This window comes from Erythrolamprus reginae, chromosome 4 (assembly GCF_031021105.1).
Source record: "Erythrolamprus reginae isolate rEryReg1 chromosome 4, rEryReg1.hap1, whole genome shotgun sequence".
Classification (NCBI taxonomy): domain Eukaryota; kingdom Metazoa; phylum Chordata; class Lepidosauria; order Squamata; family Dipsadidae; genus Erythrolamprus; species Erythrolamprus reginae.
The window spans coordinates 124,851,931-124,870,252 of NC_091953.1; the positions used below are offsets into that span (position 1 = coordinate 124,851,931).

At 46.5% G+C, this 18,322-nt stretch overlaps 2 protein-coding genes across 2 annotated transcripts in view; one reads left to right on the top strand and one right to left on the bottom strand.

Annotated features, from left to right (window-relative positions):
* Positions 1-18,322, bottom strand: part of ACOD1 (aconitate decarboxylase 1) — a 77,906-nt gene that overhangs the window by 19,055 nt on the left and 40,529 nt on the right. The window lies entirely within an intron of this gene.
* Positions 9,768-14,710, top strand: KCTD12 (potassium channel tetramerization domain containing 12). Its single transcript, XM_070751338.1, has one exon. The coding sequence runs from the start codon at positions 10,110-10,112 to the stop codon at positions 11,133-11,135; it is 1,026 nt and encodes a 341-aa protein (XP_070607439.1). The 5' UTR covers positions 9,768-10,109; the 3' UTR covers positions 11,136-14,710.

Below are 18,322 nucleotides of genomic sequence, written 5' to 3' on the forward strand. Positions count from 1 at the left end.
TCCACCCATTGCTTCTTGTTCTACCCTCAGGTGCTTTGAAGAATAGGTTGACTCATTCTTATTTGTGGCAACCCCTGAGATACTGGAACACTGCTATCATGTCTACCCTGGTCCTTCTTTTCATTAAACTAGCCATGCCCAGTTCCTGCAACCGTTCTTCGTATGTTTCAGCCTCCAGTCCCCTAGTTATCTTTGATTATGAAAGAAAGAAGGAAAGAATAATTCTGAAAGAAGGGTTTTTCCACCCAGCCGGGCAACCTAGTCCCAGACTTGATGATCTGGTCACTAGAGAGGTGCTTTAGTGAAGGAAGGGAATATTGCTGGGGAGAAAATTTAGTGAATGTGTAAACAGATAACATATCTTGATGGTGCAAAGCCGCATAACAGGATGAGGGAGGCTAAAGATAGCCATTAACTTCCGATATTATAGAGAAGCATTTAAAGGAATTCTTGGGCAACTTTTTGCAGAAGAAGAACCAGCCTCAAAAACAGTTTTTTTTTGCTGCTGTAAGCAGAACAGAAATACAACAGTTTAATAACACATGGCAGAAACATCTACTTCAAGCACATAGTTTAAAACAGCTCTTGATAAATGTCACCCATGTGCATTGAGAAATGGTTTCCACTGTCTTTTTAAATATTTGTATTAATTTTCCACTTTTAAAAAGAAAACACAAAAGTAAATACAGAAGAAAATTAAATTAATAATAGTATATACAGATATTAACATTAAAGTCACTATATTTATATTATATTAATTATATACTAGACCAGTGATTTTCAACCTTTTTTGAGCCGCGGCACATTTTTTACATTTACAAAATCCTGGGGCACACCACCAACCAAAAGGACACAAAACGACACTCTAAGACACTCTCCTCTCTTTTTCCATCCCTGTCTCCTCCCCCTCTTGTGTGTGTGTGTGTGTGTGTGTGTGTATACATACTCTTGAACCATTTCCAAAAACAGGTGAGGGCTGGGGGTTTCTCTCTCTTATTTTTTGGGTGCTTTTTATCATATGTTTTAAATCAAGAGTCACTTCTATCTCTCTTTTGTTTCACTCTCTTTCCTCTCATTCTCTGTCTCAATCATTTCCTCATTTCTCTTTTTTCCTCCCCTCTTTGCTCATTTCTCTCTCTCTCTCCCTCTCCTTTTCTCTCTCTCCCTCCCTCTCCTTTTCTCTCTCTCTCTCTTGCTTTCTTTCTTTCTCTCTCACTCTTTCTTTCTCTCTCTTTCTCTCTTTTCTCTCTCTCTCTTTCTCTCTTTCTTGCTTTCTTTCTCTCTCTCTCTCACTCTCCGTCTCAGCAAAAAGTTGTGAGACCGGAACCTGAGCTTCCTTCTTCCCGGCACACCTGACCATGTCTCGCGGCACACTAGTGTGCCACGGCACACTGGTTGAAAAACACTGCACTAGATTATAATTTGTCTCAAGTACAGTGGTACCTCTACTTAAGAACTTGAGGTTCTTAAGTAGAAAAGTTTGTAAGTAGAAAGAATGCTGGCTGCTTTGCTGCTGCTGCGACCTGCTTCCTCTTTCTTCCAAGGTTAAGGGCTCCCCTCTCCTCTCACTCACTTGCTTTGTAGCCGGCATCTTTCCTTCATTGTGGTGACTCCTTGGTTTGGCTGAAACTGAGTTGATCCAGCTGGGACGAAGCACACCTTTTGCCTTTCTGCGCCCAGACATTGCAGGAGGCAACCTCGCACTGGGTGTATGGGAGGCAGCATGAGGGAGTCACCACAGCGAAGTGGTTTATTCCCTCTCCAAGCACCCAGAGAAAGGAAAACGTTCCATTCGCTCTTGGTTGCCCAGAGCAAAGGGAGCGTTTCTTTTCTCTGGGCGCTGGCAGAGGTGTATTCCCTCTCCAAGCACCCAGAGAAAGGAAAACGTTCCATTCGCTCTTGGTTGCCCAGAGCAAAGGGAGCGTTTCTTTTCTCTGGGCGCTGGCAGAGGTTTATTCCCTCTCCAAGCACCCAGAGAAAGGAAAACGTTCCGTTCGCTCTTGGTTGCCCAGAGCAAAGGGAGCGTTTCTTTTCTCTGGGCGCTGGCAGAGGTTTATTCCCTCTCCAAGCGCCCAGAGAAAGGAAAATGCTTCGTTCGCTCTGGACTGCCAAATAATAATAATAATAATAATTTATTAGATTTGTATGCCGCCCCTCTCCAAAGACTCGGAGCCTCCTTAAGCGCCACCGAAAGGCTCCTCTGGCAGCCCAGAAAAGCCCGAGAAGGCCAGGATTAAAGGGGAAATGGCAGGAAACTGACCGGGCCTTCGTGCTGCTCTCAAATTTCCTGGGAAATTTTTCTGGGCTCGGGTTCTTAAATAGAAAATGGTTCTTAAGAAGAGGGGAAAAAATCTTGAACACCTGGTTCTTATCTAGAGAAGCTCTTAAGTAAAGGCATTCTTAAGTAGAGATACCACTGTATTGACCATCCTTCCTCCGGACTTCTACTTTCAAATTTACACCAATAACTAGAGACTGACTGCCATTCTGATGGTGAAACCCAGATTCATGTGGAAAGAATGATGGTCTGTTTGAGCACTTTGCGGTTTGAGAACAGAAAAGAGCAGAGAATTTTGGTCTGTTTCTTCTAGTCTGTCTGGAGATTCTCGGTCTGTTTCTTCATTTTCATCAGCAGAGGGCAGCAGCTACCCGTTGTTAACCAACATCAACTAATTCAAAGCCAGACAGACCCTGGTTAATTCTCCCACTGTGGACGGCCTGGGAACTCCAGGACTCTTGGCCAGGCTAGACATCTGTCTCTTAGATGAGCGCAATGGCCAACGGCCAACCCTTCCACATTTCTGCCAATAAGGGCAAATGCTCTGACCTACACATTGGCCAAAAGAATCAGAACACCAAATAGAAGCTGAATAGACAAGACCTTACAGACAACCCTCCCTCTGTAAAAGACTTTGGAATACGCATATCAAATGACCTAAGTGCCAAAGCCTACTGCAACAACATCATCAAAAAGGCTCCAAGTGTTGTTAACCTAATCCTATGTAGCTTTTGCTCCGGTAATCTCACACTACTAACCAGAACATACAAAACTTTTGCCAGACCAATCCTCGAATGTAGCTCACCTGTCTGGAACCCGCACCGCATTTCAGACATAAATACATTAGAAAGTGTCCAGAGATACTTTACGAGAAGAGCCCTTCACTCCTCCACTCGCAACAGAATACCTTACACAACCAGACTTGAAATCCTGGGTGTAGAAAGCTTAGAACTATGTCACCTTAAACACGACCTAAGCACATCCCGTAAATTCATCTGCTACAAGGTCCTTCCTGTGAACAACTACTTCCACAACTACTACCACAACAACACGCGAGCATACAACAGGTGCAAACTCAAAATAAACTGCTCAAAACTCGATAGTAGAAAATACAACTTTAGCAACCAAGTAGTTAATGCCTGGAACTCACTACCTGACTCTAATATCATCACCTACCCCAAAAAACTTTACCCTTAGACTATCCACTGTTGACCTCATCCAATTCCTAAGAGGTCAGTAAGGGGCGTGCATAAGTGCACCAGCGTGCCTACTGTCCCGTCCTAATGTTTCCTTCCTTCCATCCTTCCTTCCTTTCCTTCTTTTTCTTCCTTCCTTCCTTCTTTTGACCTTTCTCTTTCCTTCCTTCCTTTCCTTTCTTTCTTTCTCTTTCTTTCTTTCTCTCCTTTCCCTCCCTCCCCCACTTTCTTTCTTTCTCTTTCTTTCTTTCTTTCTCTCCTTTCCCTCCCTCCCCCACTTTCTTTCTTTTTTCTTTTTTCTTTCTTTCTTTCTTTCTTTCTCTCCTTTCCCTCCCTCCCCCACTTTTTATTTATTTATTTATTTATTTATTTCTCTTTCTCTTTCTTTCTTTCTTTCTTTCTCTACTTTCCTTCCCTCCCCCACTTTTTCTTTCTTTCTCTCCTTTCCCTCCCTCCCCCACTTTCTTTCTTTCTTTCTCTTTCTTTCTTTCTCTCCTTTCCCTCCCTCCCCCACTTTTTCTTTCTTTCTTTCTTTCTTTCTTTCTTTCTCTTTCTTTCTTTCTTTCTCTCCTTTCCCTCCCTCCCCCACTTTCTTTCTTTTTTCTTTTTTCTTTCTTTCTTTCTTTTCTTTCTGCCTGAGAAGTCTGCCTGCAGAGATTGCCGATAAAAAGTTCAAGATATACTAGTTCATGACAAGGCCGAGGGAGGGTCAAACATGTCATCAGTCTCGAGCCCATTCGCACCCACCAGAGATCTAAGTCCAGCCCACCTCGAATTCCATCAAGTCTTATCACCAATTTGCTTTGAACATTGATGGTCCAACTCCTTGTAGAAGGTGTTCACATGCATTAAACCTGTATTGGTCTGAACCTCTTGGCTGCTGATTTCTTGTTCCTGACAGTTCATCTCCATTCCAAAAATCAGCTAGGAAAATTCCTTTCTTGAAGAACTGGTTGATTCCAGGGCTGTTGACTTGTTATTTTCAACCAGAGCCATTTTAATTGTTTTAAACAGGTATTAGCTTTTAATCAGTTATACGGCTTTTTGAGGCATTAGCAATTTCACTTACCCAGTCCAAATATGGGAAAAAACTGACCTCTTATTTAAGCAGGCAAACCAACCCCGTCCATTTATGGCAGTTACTGACAAAGAGGAAGGTGTAGTTTTAAACCAAGGGTCCCCATACTTGGCAACTTTAAGACTTGCGGACTTCAACTCCCAGAATTCTCCAGCCAGCTATAGTCTTAAAGTTGTCAAGTTTGAAGACCTCTGCTTTAAACTCTCCCCTCCTTTACATCCTTCTTACAAGGACACAGCTGCAGTTCTCCCTTATTTTACCTGCCTTCTGGCTATAATACTGCAAGCCACCTGTGTCTGTAATAGAGGAAGTTGTGAGTTTTTGCAGCTTCACCCAGAATATTGAGAAATACCACCACCACCACCAACTCTACCAGACCCAGGGAGCTAATAAAGGAGAATATTTGTAGCTCAGGATCAGTGAAGGGCTGCATTTATTTTTTACTGCCATGTTGTGGGCGTGGCTTATTTTGTGGGTGTGGCTTGCCAGCCATGTGACCAAATGCGAGTGGCTTGATAATCCTGTCACCCTTAGGTGGCTTAAAGGTCATGTGACTGGCTTAAAGGTGGCCAACTTGATGTCACTCACGTCAAAGGTTAGGGTTACGGTGCCTGGCCTCTCCTCACCTCAAAGAGATACAATTTCCCTATCGATTTACTATGACTGAACATCCAAAATATACTATATGTGTACATGAGGGGCATACATAAGTGCACCAGAGTGCCTACCGTCCCCTGTCCTATTCTCTCTCCTATATCTCCTATATCTTCTCTTCTATACCTATATATTTTTCTGCTATTCTCTCATAATTATATTTCACTCCTTTATTTTCACCTATATTCTCCCTTTAATACGTTCTACCTGATTATATCCTCTATCACCCTCATTGTGTATTATTGTGTATTGGGCAAAACAAACAAACAAATAAAATAATAAAATGCCTACCTGTTACGCACAGGCACACAAAAATATACATTGTGTACTATATAAACTGTATGTGTATGTACACAAACACACACACACACACACACACAGCTCTTCTAAAATTATACACATTCAACCTCATTTACTGTGATAGGAAAAATACACCCAGAAACAAGAAAGGAAAAAAAAAGGAAAAAATTCAAAAATGTTGCTACCGGTTCTGCGTTCCTGAATCCATCACTGCTCAGGATTGACATGAGAGGGTCTTTGGTGCTGTCTGAGCTTGTTTGTTCCCTTGCAGATGTTTCATTACCTAAACTAGGGAGCATCAATTAGCATTTAGACTTATATACCACTTCACAGTGCTTTACAGCTCTCTCTAAGCGGTTTACAGTGGGGAACTATATCGGCCCCAACAATCTGGGTGCTCATTTTACCCACCTTGGAAGGCTGGACGGCTGAGTCAACGTTGAGCTTCAATCTGCCAAACTGCTGGCAATCTGGGTCCTCACTTGACAGACTTCAGAAGGATGGAAGTCTGAGTCAACCTTGAGGCTGGTGAGATTCGAACTGCCAAATTGCAGGCATTCGGCAGTCCACAGAAGTAGCTTGCAGTACTGCACTCTAACCACTGCGCCACCGAGGCTCATCATCAGTGCTAGTGATGATGTTACATGGTACTAGCCAAGGCTAACACTGAAGATGTAACCTTGTTTGGGTAATGAAATAGCCGTGGTGGCACAGTGGTAGAGTGCAGTACTGCAGGCTACTTCTGTGGACTGCCGGCTGCCTGCAATTTGGCAGTTCGAATCTCACCAGGATCAAGGTTGACTCACACTTCCATCTTTCTGAAGTCAGCAAAATGAGGATCCAGATTGTCATGGGCAAGATGCGGAATCTGTAAACTGCTTAGAGAGGGCTGTAAAGCACTGTAAAAGAGTATATAAGCCTAAGTGCTATTGCTCTCCCTCCCTCCCTCCATTCCTTCCATCCCAGTGGTTAGAATGTAGAAACATAGAAACATTTTATTCATTCATTCATTCATTCATTCATTCGTCCAATACACAAATACTGTACATAGGAAGAAAAATACACATGTAGTAATATATATAAGGGTAAAGTGAACTTAGAGGAGAGGATATATGAAAGAAAGAAAATATATATGATAAGTGAGAGAAAGGAAAGACAATTGGACAGGGGACGAAAGGCACGCCAGTGCACTTATGTACGCCCCTTACTGGCCTCTTAGGAACCTGGAGAGGTCAATCGTGGAGAGTCTAAGGGATAAGTGTTGGGGGTTAGGGGTTGACACAATTGAGTCCGGCAATGAGTTCCACGCTTCGATAACTCGATTGTTGAAATCATAGAAGATTGACAGCAGAAAAAGACCTCATGGTCCATCTAGTCTGCCCTTATACTATTTCCTGTATTTTTATCTTAGGTTGGATATATCCTGTTTAAATTCAGTGACTGTGGATTTACCAACCATGTCTGCTGGAAGTTTGTTCCAAGCATCTACTATTCTTTCAAATAATAATATTTTCTCACCTTGCTTCTGATCTTTCCCCCAACTAACCTCAGATTGTGCCTCCTTGTTCTTGTGTTCACTTTCCTATTAAAAAACACTTCCCTCCTGAACCTTATTTAACCCTTTAACATATTTAAATGGTTTGATCATGTCCCTGCCTTCCCTTGTGTCTTCCAGACTCTACAGATTGAGTTCATTAAGTCTTTCCTGATATCTTTTGTAGTATTGCAGGCTAAATATGCCGATTGCCAAGATTTCAATCCTTATCAGCTCAAAGTTGACTCAGCCTTCCATCCTTCCGAGGTAGGTCAAATGAGGACCCAGATTGTTGGGGGTGATATGCTGCCTCTGTAAACCACTTAGAGAGGGCTGTAAAGCACTGTGAAACAGTATTTAAGTCTATTACTCGCCCCTCCCCTCCCAGCCACTCCAGAGTACCAGGAGGAGGAGGGTTCAGAGAGTCTGGATAGGAAACTTTCCAGAATAATTTTATCCACCTTGGAAGGATGGGAGGGTGAATCAACCTTGAACCTGGTGGAGATTTGAACTGCTGAACTGCAGCCAGCAGTCCGCAGAACCAACTTGCAGTACTGCACTCTAACCACTGCGCCACCAGGGCTCGATATTAGAATGGTGCTATCTTGTCACCCCTAGTTTTTCTTTCAGTTAGAAACAATCCAGTCCAACCCCTGCAACGATTACAACAAATTGTTATCCAATCTCATCTTAAAAGCCTTCAGTGTTGCAGCATCCACAATTTAACATATCAACAGAGTGGGAAGGGACCTTGTAGGTCCTCTAGTCCAAACCCCACACCACCTCATTCTCAAGTAGGGGATCCTACACTACATTTCTGACAGATGGCAGTCCAGTCTCTTCCAGTATGAAGCTCCCACAACTTCCAAAGGCAGCTTCTGTCCCATTGGTTGATTGTTCTCACAATCAGGAAATTTCTCCTTACTTTTAAGTTGAATCAGTTTCAACCTAGAAACCTTGATTAGTTTCCATCCATTATTCGAGGTGGCACAGTAGTTAGAGTGCAGCACTGCAGGCTACTTCAGCTAACTGCTAGCTGTAGTTCTGCAGTTCAAATGTTACCACCAGCTCAAGGTTGACTCAGCCTTCCAAGGTGGGTAAAATGAGGACCCAGACTGTTGGGGGCAATAGGCTGATTCTGTAAACCAGTGATTTTCAACCTTTTTTGAGCCGCGGCACATTTTTTACATTTACAAAACCATGGGGCACATTGAGTGGGGATGGGGGGTGGCTAAAAAATGTTTGGACAAAAAAATCTCTCTCTGTTTCTTCCTCCCTTTCGCTCTATCTCTCTCTCCCTCCCTCCCTCTTTCTCTCTCTTTCTCTTTTTCTCTCTCTCTCCTTCCCTTTCTTTCTCTCTTCCTTCCTTCCTTTTTTTGCTTTTTCTTTCTCCCTCCCTCCCTCCCTCTATGTCTTTCTCTCTCCCACCTTCCCTCCCTCTCTCTCTCTCTTTCTTTCTCTCTTGTTCTCTTTCTCTCTCTCTTTTACTTTCTTTATTTCTCTCTCTCTCATTCTCTTTCTTTTTCCCTCTCTTGCTTTCTCTCTCTCTCTTGCTTTATTTCTCTCTCTCTCTCTCTTTCTCTCTCTCTCTCTGTTTTCTTTCTTTCTCTCTCTCTTGCTTGCTTTCTCTCTCTCTTGCTCTTTCTCTCTCTCTCTCTTTCTTTCTTTCTCTCTCTGAGCTTCGCGGCACACCTGACCATGTCTCACAGCACACTAGTGTGCCGCGGCACACTGGTTGAAAAACACTGCTGTAAACCATTTAGAGAGGTCTGTAAAGGCACGATGAAACTGTATATAAGTCTAAATGCTATTGCTGTTCCTTGTCTGGCTTTCTAGTGCTTTGGGAAATAGCTTGACCCCTTCCCCTCTGTGACAACCTTTTAAATATTGGAACACTTCTATCATATCCACCCTGGTCCTTCTCTTTAGTAGACTAGCCATGCCCAGTTCCTGCAACTGTTCATTCTATGTTTTAGCCTCCAGTCCTCTAATCCTCTTGGTTGCTCTTCTTTGCAACTGTTTCCAAAGTCTCAACATCTTTCTGGTGGCAAGCCGTTCCACTGGTTCTGAGCATCACGCGGGAAACCTCCCTCAGTCCAGCCCCGAACAAGGACACGTTGTGATAATTTGAATCGGTTTAGAAAGCAAAAAAGCGAAGTGCCGACTCTACTCCTACTCTAGGAATGGAGAGGAAGGGAAACCGAGAGGGGGAGTGGCGGGTGGCGGGTGGCGGGTGAAACGGAGGAAGCGCTCTCAGAAACCGAGAGGCCGACTTTCTCTGCCACCTGGCACTCCGTCAACCCTCGCGGAATTTTCCCACTCCCCTTCGCTCCACGTTCGCGCGCGACCACCATGGCGCACCATCCGCCTCTGCCAACCCAACCCAAGCTCCTCCCCAATTGGGTCCGCGGCAGGGACACGCGGGGGCAGGACGCCTCCGCAAGCGCGCGCTCCTCCGTGGTCCCGCGTGGGAGTCCACTGGAGACCTGCCGTCCGGCATCCTCGCAAGCGCCGCTGGCCGGCATCCTCCCCCAAAGCGAAGGCTGGAGCCAGGGTGAGCGCTCGGGCGGGGAGGCTCCGCGCAAGCGAAAGGGGAGGCAGCGCGTAGGGGAAGCGCCCGAGCGACGTCAGCCTCCGGCCGCTCCGCTCGCTCCTCCCGCCCGGTGGCAGCGCGGCGGCGGAGCTACATAAAGCCAGCCGCGCCGCCCCGTTGGTCGGCTCGCCGGCGGTGCTCCGGAGGCCGCAGCCAAGCGGAGGCCAAGCGCAAAAGGAACGCCAAAGGAGCCAAGCGCAAAAGGAACGCAAGCGGTGCCAAACCCAAGAGGAACACCGGCGGAGGCCAAGCGCAAAAGGAACCCAGTAAAGCGCAAAAGGAACGCAAGCAGAGTCAATCGCAAAAGGAACGCAAGCGGTGCTAACCCAAGAGGAACACCGGCGGAGGCCAAGCGCAAAAGGGACTCCAGGGCCGTCGGGGTCGCGCGTACAAGCGGAGCCGGGCTGCGAAGGTGTAGTCTCGAGGAGCCCAAGGAAGGCAGGCTGTCCAGGGCCCCCTCGCCCGCGACCACCGTCATGGCCTTAGCCGATAGCGCCCGCGGGCTCCCCAACGGCGGCGGCGGCGGCGGTGGCGGAGCCCGGACCGGCGTCCCCCGAGCTCCCACGGCCTCCGAACTGGCCTCGTCCCCGTCGTCGGAGCTCATCCCGGAGATCGTGGAGCTGAACGTGGGCGGCCAGGTCTACGTGACCCGGCGAGGGACGGTGCTGTCGGTGCGCGGCTCGCTGCTGTGGCGCCTCTTCTCGCAGCAAGAGGCGGCCGACCTGCCCCGCGACGCCAAAGGCCGCTTCTTTCTGGATCGCGACGGCTTCCTCTTCCGCTACATCCTGGACTACCTGCGCGATCAGGAGCTGGTGCTGCCCGAGGGCTTCCCCGAGCGCAACCGCCTGCGCCGCGAAGCCGAGTACTTCCAGTTGCCCGAGCTGGTTCGCCGTCTAGGGGCTTCGGGTTCTTCGCCGGCCCCTGGGGCTCCACGCTTCGCCGGCTTGCTGCGCGACTCTTCGGTGTGCGCCGACGACCCTTCGGCCGGGCTGGGCTACTTAGAAGCGGACTTCACCGAAAGTCCAGCGTCGGCTGCCTCGCCAACTTCTGGCCGGAGCCCGTCGGGGCCACCGCCGCCGATGCTGGCCGCTTCTCTCTCTCTGGATGCCGGCGGCGGAGGCGGTGCGGGCGGGCGTCGCTCGGGCTACATCACTATCGGCTACCGGGGCTCCTACACCATCGGTCGGGACGCTCAAGCCGACGCCAAGTTCCGTCGGGTGGCGCGCATCACGGTGTGCGGCAAGACGGCGCTGGCGAAAGAAGTCTTCGGCGAGACGTTGAACGAGAGCCGGGACCCCGACCGGCCTCCGGAGCGTTACACGGCCCGCTACTACCTCAAGTTCAACTTCTTGGAGCAGGCTTTCGACCGGCTGAGCGAGGCCGGCTTCCGCATGGCCGCCTGCTCCTCCACCGGCACCTGCGCCTTCGGGCCCGAGCAAGGCGGCCCCGCCGAAGACAAGATCTGGACCAGCTACACCGAGTACGTCTTCTGCCGCGAGTGATGCGCGCCCGAGGCCCCACGCCCGTCCCCGCGTGGGAGAGAAGGCGGCCGTCTTGCGGGGCTGTTGCAGGGCCGGGCCTGGCCGGAGGACCCCGTTTTCCATCCGAGGGAGCCACGCTTTCCCACGGGAGACCACTTACCCCATTATCCGGCTCAAACCGTCCGCTCTTTCGACGGCCTTTGGACCAGAACTGCGCATCTCCATCGGTCCAGCCTCCCCGTGGGTCCAAATGACGCCCCGGTGTAACCCAGCCCTCTCCCAAGCCCAGGGAGACCCCCACTCGAGGCCTCCCTCTCTTCCCAGACGGGGCCCGCTGCTCCCGGGCCGAGTGCGGAGAGGGGAAAGGGGCGCCCGAGACTTGAAGGTGGCCTCCTCTTGCTCCACGTCCGCCCGGGTTCGGTGGTCGGCTTCCCACTTCTTGACTCCGAGGCCGGCGGGTTTGTTGTTGCTGCGCCCCCCCCCCCCCCGCTGGTGCCTCTGCGTATTGGAAAACGCGCGCTTCTTTGGCTACTCCCCCCGGTTGCTTTGGACCAGGAGAAAGAAGCGGGCGAGCGGAGCGAGCGGAGAGGGCTCGGTTCCGCCTGCATCCTTGCGCCCTGGGCATCTTCCAAAACAGCGCGAAGCAGTATCTCCCCCCGAACGATGCCGCTTGGGGACTCCTGGAGAGCCCTTCATCTGTAACCAGAAGGCCAGCTTTACGCATTGGATATGCAGACGGGAGTGGGGGGCTGAGTTGGGGGGGTGTCCCCAATCAGGGCTGGAAAAAAAGTGTCCCCCAGCTGCTTTGTGGCCTAGAGGTGGAGCTCTTGGCTTCCCAATCAGGAGGTGGTGAGTTCGATCCTTGGTAGAAGCAGATATGTAAGGGGGAGACATGTATCTCCTGTTTGGGCAGGGGGTTGGACTAGATGACCTGCAAGGGTCCCTTCAATCTCTGAATCTGACCTCCGTGGAGCTATGGTGTCCCCTCTCCCTAGGATTCTGGGAATCGAACCCCCTGCTACAGCAGTGTTTCCCAACCTTGGCAACTTGAAGATATTCGGACTTCAACTCCCAAAATTCTGAAGTCCAGATAGCTTCAAGTTGCCAAGGTTGGGAAACACTGTGCTACAGCATTTTGTTCCTCTGTTTAGGGTTGAAATAACCTGTGGATGGGTCCTTGAGGAGGAGGGAGGGGTAGGTTGCTGAGGAGCAAGGCTGGGGGAGTCGCCTCCCCAAAGGCGCCTGGGACAAGAAGCCGAACCACCCCACCCACCCCAAACTCCTCCTCCTCCTCTGCCTCAGTGTAGAAATAAGGACTCTGCTTGAGGAGCTGGCTGGTGTTTTGTTTTTTCATCTGGTGGTGCTACATCTAAAGAAACCCAACCCTTCCTTTCGACAAAGTATTTTCCCCTTTGCAAGATCAGGATGGAGAATTTTAATTCAATAAAGCATAGCAATAGCATTTAGTACTGCAAGCCACTAAAAGCTGACTGTAGATCTGCAGAGATCACCCGCTCAAGCCTTGCATCCTTCCGACGTGGGTAAAATGAGGACCTGGGTTGTGGGGGCAATAGGCTGGCTCTGTTAAAAAGTGCTATTGCTAACATGTAAGCCGCCCTGAGTCTAAGGAGAAGGGTGGCATAAAACAAATTGAATAAATAAATAAATAAATTTAGGCTTATATACTGCTTCACAGTGCTTCACAGCCCTCTCTAAGCCGTTTACAGAATCAGCATCTTGCCCCCAACAATCTGGGTCCTCATTTTACCCACCTTGGAAGGATGAAAGGCTGAGTCAACCTTGAGCCTACTGAGATTCGATCTGCCAAACTGCTGGCAGCCCCGGTGGTCAGCAGAAGTAGCTTGCAGCACTGCACTCTAACCACTGCGCCACTGAGACAAGCACAACAGCAGGATAATTTCTTCTCCCCCCGCCACTTTATTTCATTTTACCGTTTTGGCATTTAAAGCACCAAGGTCTAGACTAAATGGGATAGTTCTTGCCTGATTTCCCAAATAGGGAATGGTGCAATTGGATCTCCTAGCCCTTCAGAATTTCTCCTAATACATACAGTGTTTGGATTCTTGCATTGGCGTGACAGACTCGGATGAATTATTCTAACCAAAGAATTCTCCCCTGTTTTAATTTTCTTCCCCTTTTAGAGCTGCTCGAGATTAGTACTTTGTTTTCTTTTAATTCTTAAAGAGAGTTAGATTATTTTATTCCAGGGTTTGCCTATTAAGAGGTTGTTTGTTTGTTTTTTAAAAGGATCCTTTATGCATAAAAGAGAAAAGGTGAAAATAAGATGGAATAAGAAGGAATAAGACCATGCAATGGTCTCATTCCTTCGGCTAATTTTGTTTCTTAGGAATCAAAAAATGCTGGTTTAACTGGCTTGCTTATTAAACCAGAATCTTTGTAAAAACCTTGATTCCTGGTTTGGTTGCAACAGCAAGCCTGATTTATTTCTCTTGTAATCCAGGAAGAGACTGGAGGACTCCTATTTGCTGGACCACATGAGTGGGAATCTGCTTAGTGTCTTTTTTTTAAAAAGGAAACTTTTAGGAGTCCAGCTGGACCAAAGGTGCTTTTTCTTCATTTTTTCCCCCCTTGAAAATGTTTTGCTTCTCATCCTAGAAGTTTTGAACTGAAGAAGCTTTTGGGATGAGAAGCGAAATGTTTTCAGATGTTTCCACTAACACCACCCCAAGCCGGTCCAGTTGCCTTTTTGGGTGGGGGAAGCACCTTTGGGACAATTCTGACCTGAAGATTTGAGCATCTCCATGGACAAATTCTAGCTGATGTTTTATTAAAAACCAGTCACGTTTACCCAAATGCTGAAACATTAGAGTTTGATAGCTTCATTTAGTGGTGACTGTCTGTAAATTGGGAATTGGGGTTGTTATTATTATTATTATTGTTATTATTTTGGAAGGCAGCAAGAGAGAATGAGCACGGGAGGGAGGGAGGGAGGGAGGGAGAGAGAAAGGAGTGAGAGAGAATTTTTTAAAAGGACAAGCAATAAGCTACTGCATTGTGGAGCGCTTCCAGAAAAGAGATCTACCCCTCTTAACTCTAAGCCTTACTCTAAAATGATCCCATTTGTGCATATTTCAGCTCTATTGCAATTGAGATGATATTGGTCGAAATTCAATGTTAAAACGTCATTCCCAAAAGGCGGCTTTGAGACTTTTCTAATACATGTGGAGTATTTCTCTCTGAACTATGTTTTCTAAATTTTTGTAAACAACCCAGATATCAGTAAGTGCTTAAATCGGTTCTAAGCTTCTTCTTCTTTTTTTCCCTGTGTTGTTTATTTTTTAAAATAAATCTTGTACTGTAGCTTATTAAGTCTGTCACGGTAGTCATGAACGGAGGTGTTTTGAATTGAATTTTGTGACTTGGTGTGTGTACATAAAGTGTATAAACATTTTACACGAATCATTTAGTTTTTTATTCATTTATTAGTGCTATTAAAAAAAATTTCATATGCTGTAAAACTGTACCTGAACAAAAATGCTTTAATATGAAACTGTGTTCCTGTATCGATTTATATGGGGAAAATTTCAGTATGACTATAAATGGAATTATGAAAATATGTCTGTCTGCAATTATTTGCTTGAAGTTGAATCAACAGCTTAAATGCCCTGTGAAGCTAAAACTTATCCCCTCATTTTGCAAAACGCATACAGGAAGACTCTTGTATTTTGATCAATGGATGTGTGTTTGCTAGCAGGCTATTCTAAAGCTCCTATTATTATTTTTAAATAAAACAGATATTAATAAAATAACTGGAGATTTCTAATGGTTGTGCTCTGGGTAATAAACACTGCATGAGCTAAATTGTACTTAGCAACAGCGTTTGAGACCATCTGGAGAACATAGAGGCTATGAAAAGACTTAAAAAGGGATTTGGACAATGCAAAAAATCTTCTCTCTCTGCTATTTAATTAAAGTAGCCAATTCATCCTTCCAACATGCTATCTGGTGAGAGCACATTTGGAGTACTGTGTTCAGTTCTGGAGACCCCACCTACAAAAAGATATTGACAAAATTGAACGGGTCCAAAGACGGGCTACAAGAATGGTGGAAGGTCTTAAGCATAAAACGTATCAGGAAAGACTTAATGAACTCAATCTGTATAGTCTGGAGGACAGAAGGGAAAGTGGGGACATGATCGAAACATTTAAATATGTGAAAGGGTTGAATAAATTTCAGGTGGGAAGAGTTTTCGGAGACTCTAATAATAATAATAATAATAATAATAATAATAATAATAATAATAATAATAATAATACCCCCCTGGATATCAGAGTTGCCCCCACCCTCCTAGCCTTTCGTAAGCTCCTTAAAACCCACCTCTGTCATCAGGCATGGGGGAATTGATACTTTCCCTCCCCCTAGGCTTATAAAATTTATGCATGGTATGCTAGTATGTATGATTGGTTTCTAAATTGGGGTTTTTAAATTAACTTAAATATTAGATTTGTTTACATTGTATTATTATTGCTGTGAGCTGCCCCGAGTCTGCGGAGAGGGGCGGCATACAAATCTGATAAATAAATAAATAAATAAATAAATAAATAAATAAATAAATAAATAAATAAATAAATAAATAAATAAATAAATAAATAAATAAATAAATAAATAATATAGGAAAGTGAACACAAGAACAAGGGGACACAATCTGAGGTTAGTTGGGGGAAAGATCAGAAGCAACGTGAGAAAATATTATTTTACTGAAAGAGTAGATGTTTGGAACAAACTTCCAGCAGACCTGGTTGGTAAATCCACAGTAACTGAATTTAAACATGCCTGGGATAAACATAAATCCATCCAATAAAATACAGGGAATAGTATAAGGGCAGACTAGATGGACCATGAAGTCTTTTCTGCTGTCAATCTTCTATATTTCTATGTTTATCCATCTGTTGTCCCAACTGCTTCCTCCAAGAGTCTGTATAAAGTCATCCAGATTCTTGTTGTCCCAAAGGGGTTTTTTCAGGAGACAACTGGACTTTCTTGTTTTTCTTTTGAAGACATTTTGCTTCTCATCCACGAAGCTTCTTCAGTTCTGACAATGGGGAAACAGAAGGATTAATATTCCTTGCAGAAAGCTACATCCTTTTTGAGGGTCACCTGAGTAGTTCTCCTGGTTCTTAGAACCTGCAATTTCCCCCTGGAAATCTGTTCCTACTCCCACACCATTCAAAGGCTGTCCATCCCAAATTGCAAGACTAAAAGTCTGAAGATTCTCAGTCATCCAGGTCATGGTTGTTCCCCAAGGTAATTTTCCAGGAGGCAATCCTTTTGTTCCTTCTTTTGAATTTTACAATAATAATAACAGAGTTGGAAGAGACCCTGGAGGTCTTCTAGTCCAGCCCCCTGCTTAGGCAGGAAACCCTACCACCCCCTGCTTAGGAAGGAGACCCTACTACTTCAGACAGATGGTTATCCAACATCTGCTTAAAAACTTCCAGTGTTGGAGATTCACAACTTCTGGAGGCAAGCTGTTCCACTGATCAACCGTTCTGACTGTCAGGAAATTTCTCCTTAGTTCTAAGTTGCTTCTCTCCTTGTTTAGTTTCCACCCATTGCTTCTTGTTCTACCTTCAGGCACTTTGGAGAATAGTTTGACTCCGTCTTCTTTGTGGCAATCCCTGAGATATTGGAACACTGCTATCATGTCTCCCCTGGCCCTTCTTTTCATTAAACTAGCCATGCCCAGTTCCTGCAACCGTTCTTCATATGTTTTAGCCTCCAGTCCATTTTAAATTCTATGTATTTTAAACAGTTCCATTGAATTGTTAAATTGTCCTACTGCATGGCGTCCCACAGTGAACTGGCCACATTGAGTTGTTCCATGGTAAGTTCAGTAATGGGCAGCCAAAATTTTTACTGCCACACTGTGGGTGTGGCTTGTTTTGTGGGTGTGGCTTGATGGTCATGTGACTGAATAGGAGTGTTGGCCATGTGACCAGGTGGGAGTGGCTTGGACGATCATCATCTTTCAAGTGAACCTCACCAGTGTCGCTCTCTGGAGTGTCCATTTGCTTCGTGTTTCCTGCGCTCTCCTTCCTGGGTCGCCCCCTGCCTCAGGCTGGGTAGGTAGGCGAATGGGTGCCGACCAGCTGTTTATTTATTTATTATTTATTTTTATTTATTATTTAGATTTGTATGCCGCCCCTCTCCGCAGACTCGGGGCGGCTCACAGCAAGATACAACAATTTATCACAAATCCAAATATAATTTAAAATATTTAAAAAGAACCCCATTTTACTAACAAACACACACACAAACATAGCATGCATAAATTGTACATGCCCGGGGGAGATGTTTCAGTTCCCCCATGCCTGACGGCAAAGGTGGGTTTTAAGGAGTTTACGGAAGGCAGGGAGAGTAGGGGCAGTTCTAATCTCTGGGGGGAGTTGGTTCCAGAGAGTCGGGGCCGCCATAGAGAAGGCTCTTCCCCCGGGGCCCGGCAACTGACATTGTTTAGTTGACGGGACCTGGAGAAGGCCCACTCTGTGGGACCTAATCAGTCGCTGGGATTCGTGCGGCAGAAGGCGGTCTCGGAGATATTCTGGTCCAGTGCCATGAAGGGCTTTAAAAGTCATAACCAACACTTTGAATTGTGACCGGAAATTGATCGGCAGCCAATGCAGACTGCGGCGTGATGGTGAAACATGGGCATACCTAGGTAAGCCCATGACTGCTCTCGCAGCTGCATTCTGCACGATCTGAAGTTTCCGAACACTTTTCAAAGGTAGCCCCATGTAGAAAGCATTACAGTAGTCGAACCTCGAGGTGATGAGGGCATGAGTGACTGTGAGCAATGAGTCCCGGTCCAGATAGGGCCGCAACTGGTGCACCAGACGAACCTGGGCAAACGCCCCCCTCGCCACAGCTGAAAGATGGTTCTCTAATGTGAGCTGTGGATCGAGGAGGATGCCCAAGTTTCTGACCCTCTCCGAGGGGGTCAATAATTCCCCCCCCCAGGGTAATGGACGGACAAATGGGATTGTCATTGGGAGGCAAAACCCAGAGCCACTCCATCTTATCCGGGTTGAGTTTGAGTCTGTTGACACCCATCCAGGCCCCAACAGCCTCCAGACACCGGCACATCACTTCCACTGCTTCGTTGACTGGACATGAGAAAAGAGGGGGGAGGAAATGGGCCCCCTGCAACTCCTGGTCGCCTTGCCACT

What these genes read in the sequence shown, in the direction of transcription:
- KCTD12 (XM_070751338.1), top strand. Translation starts at nt 10,110, where the DNA reads ATGGCCTTAGCCGATAGCGCCCGCGGGCTCCCCAACGGCGGCGGCGGC.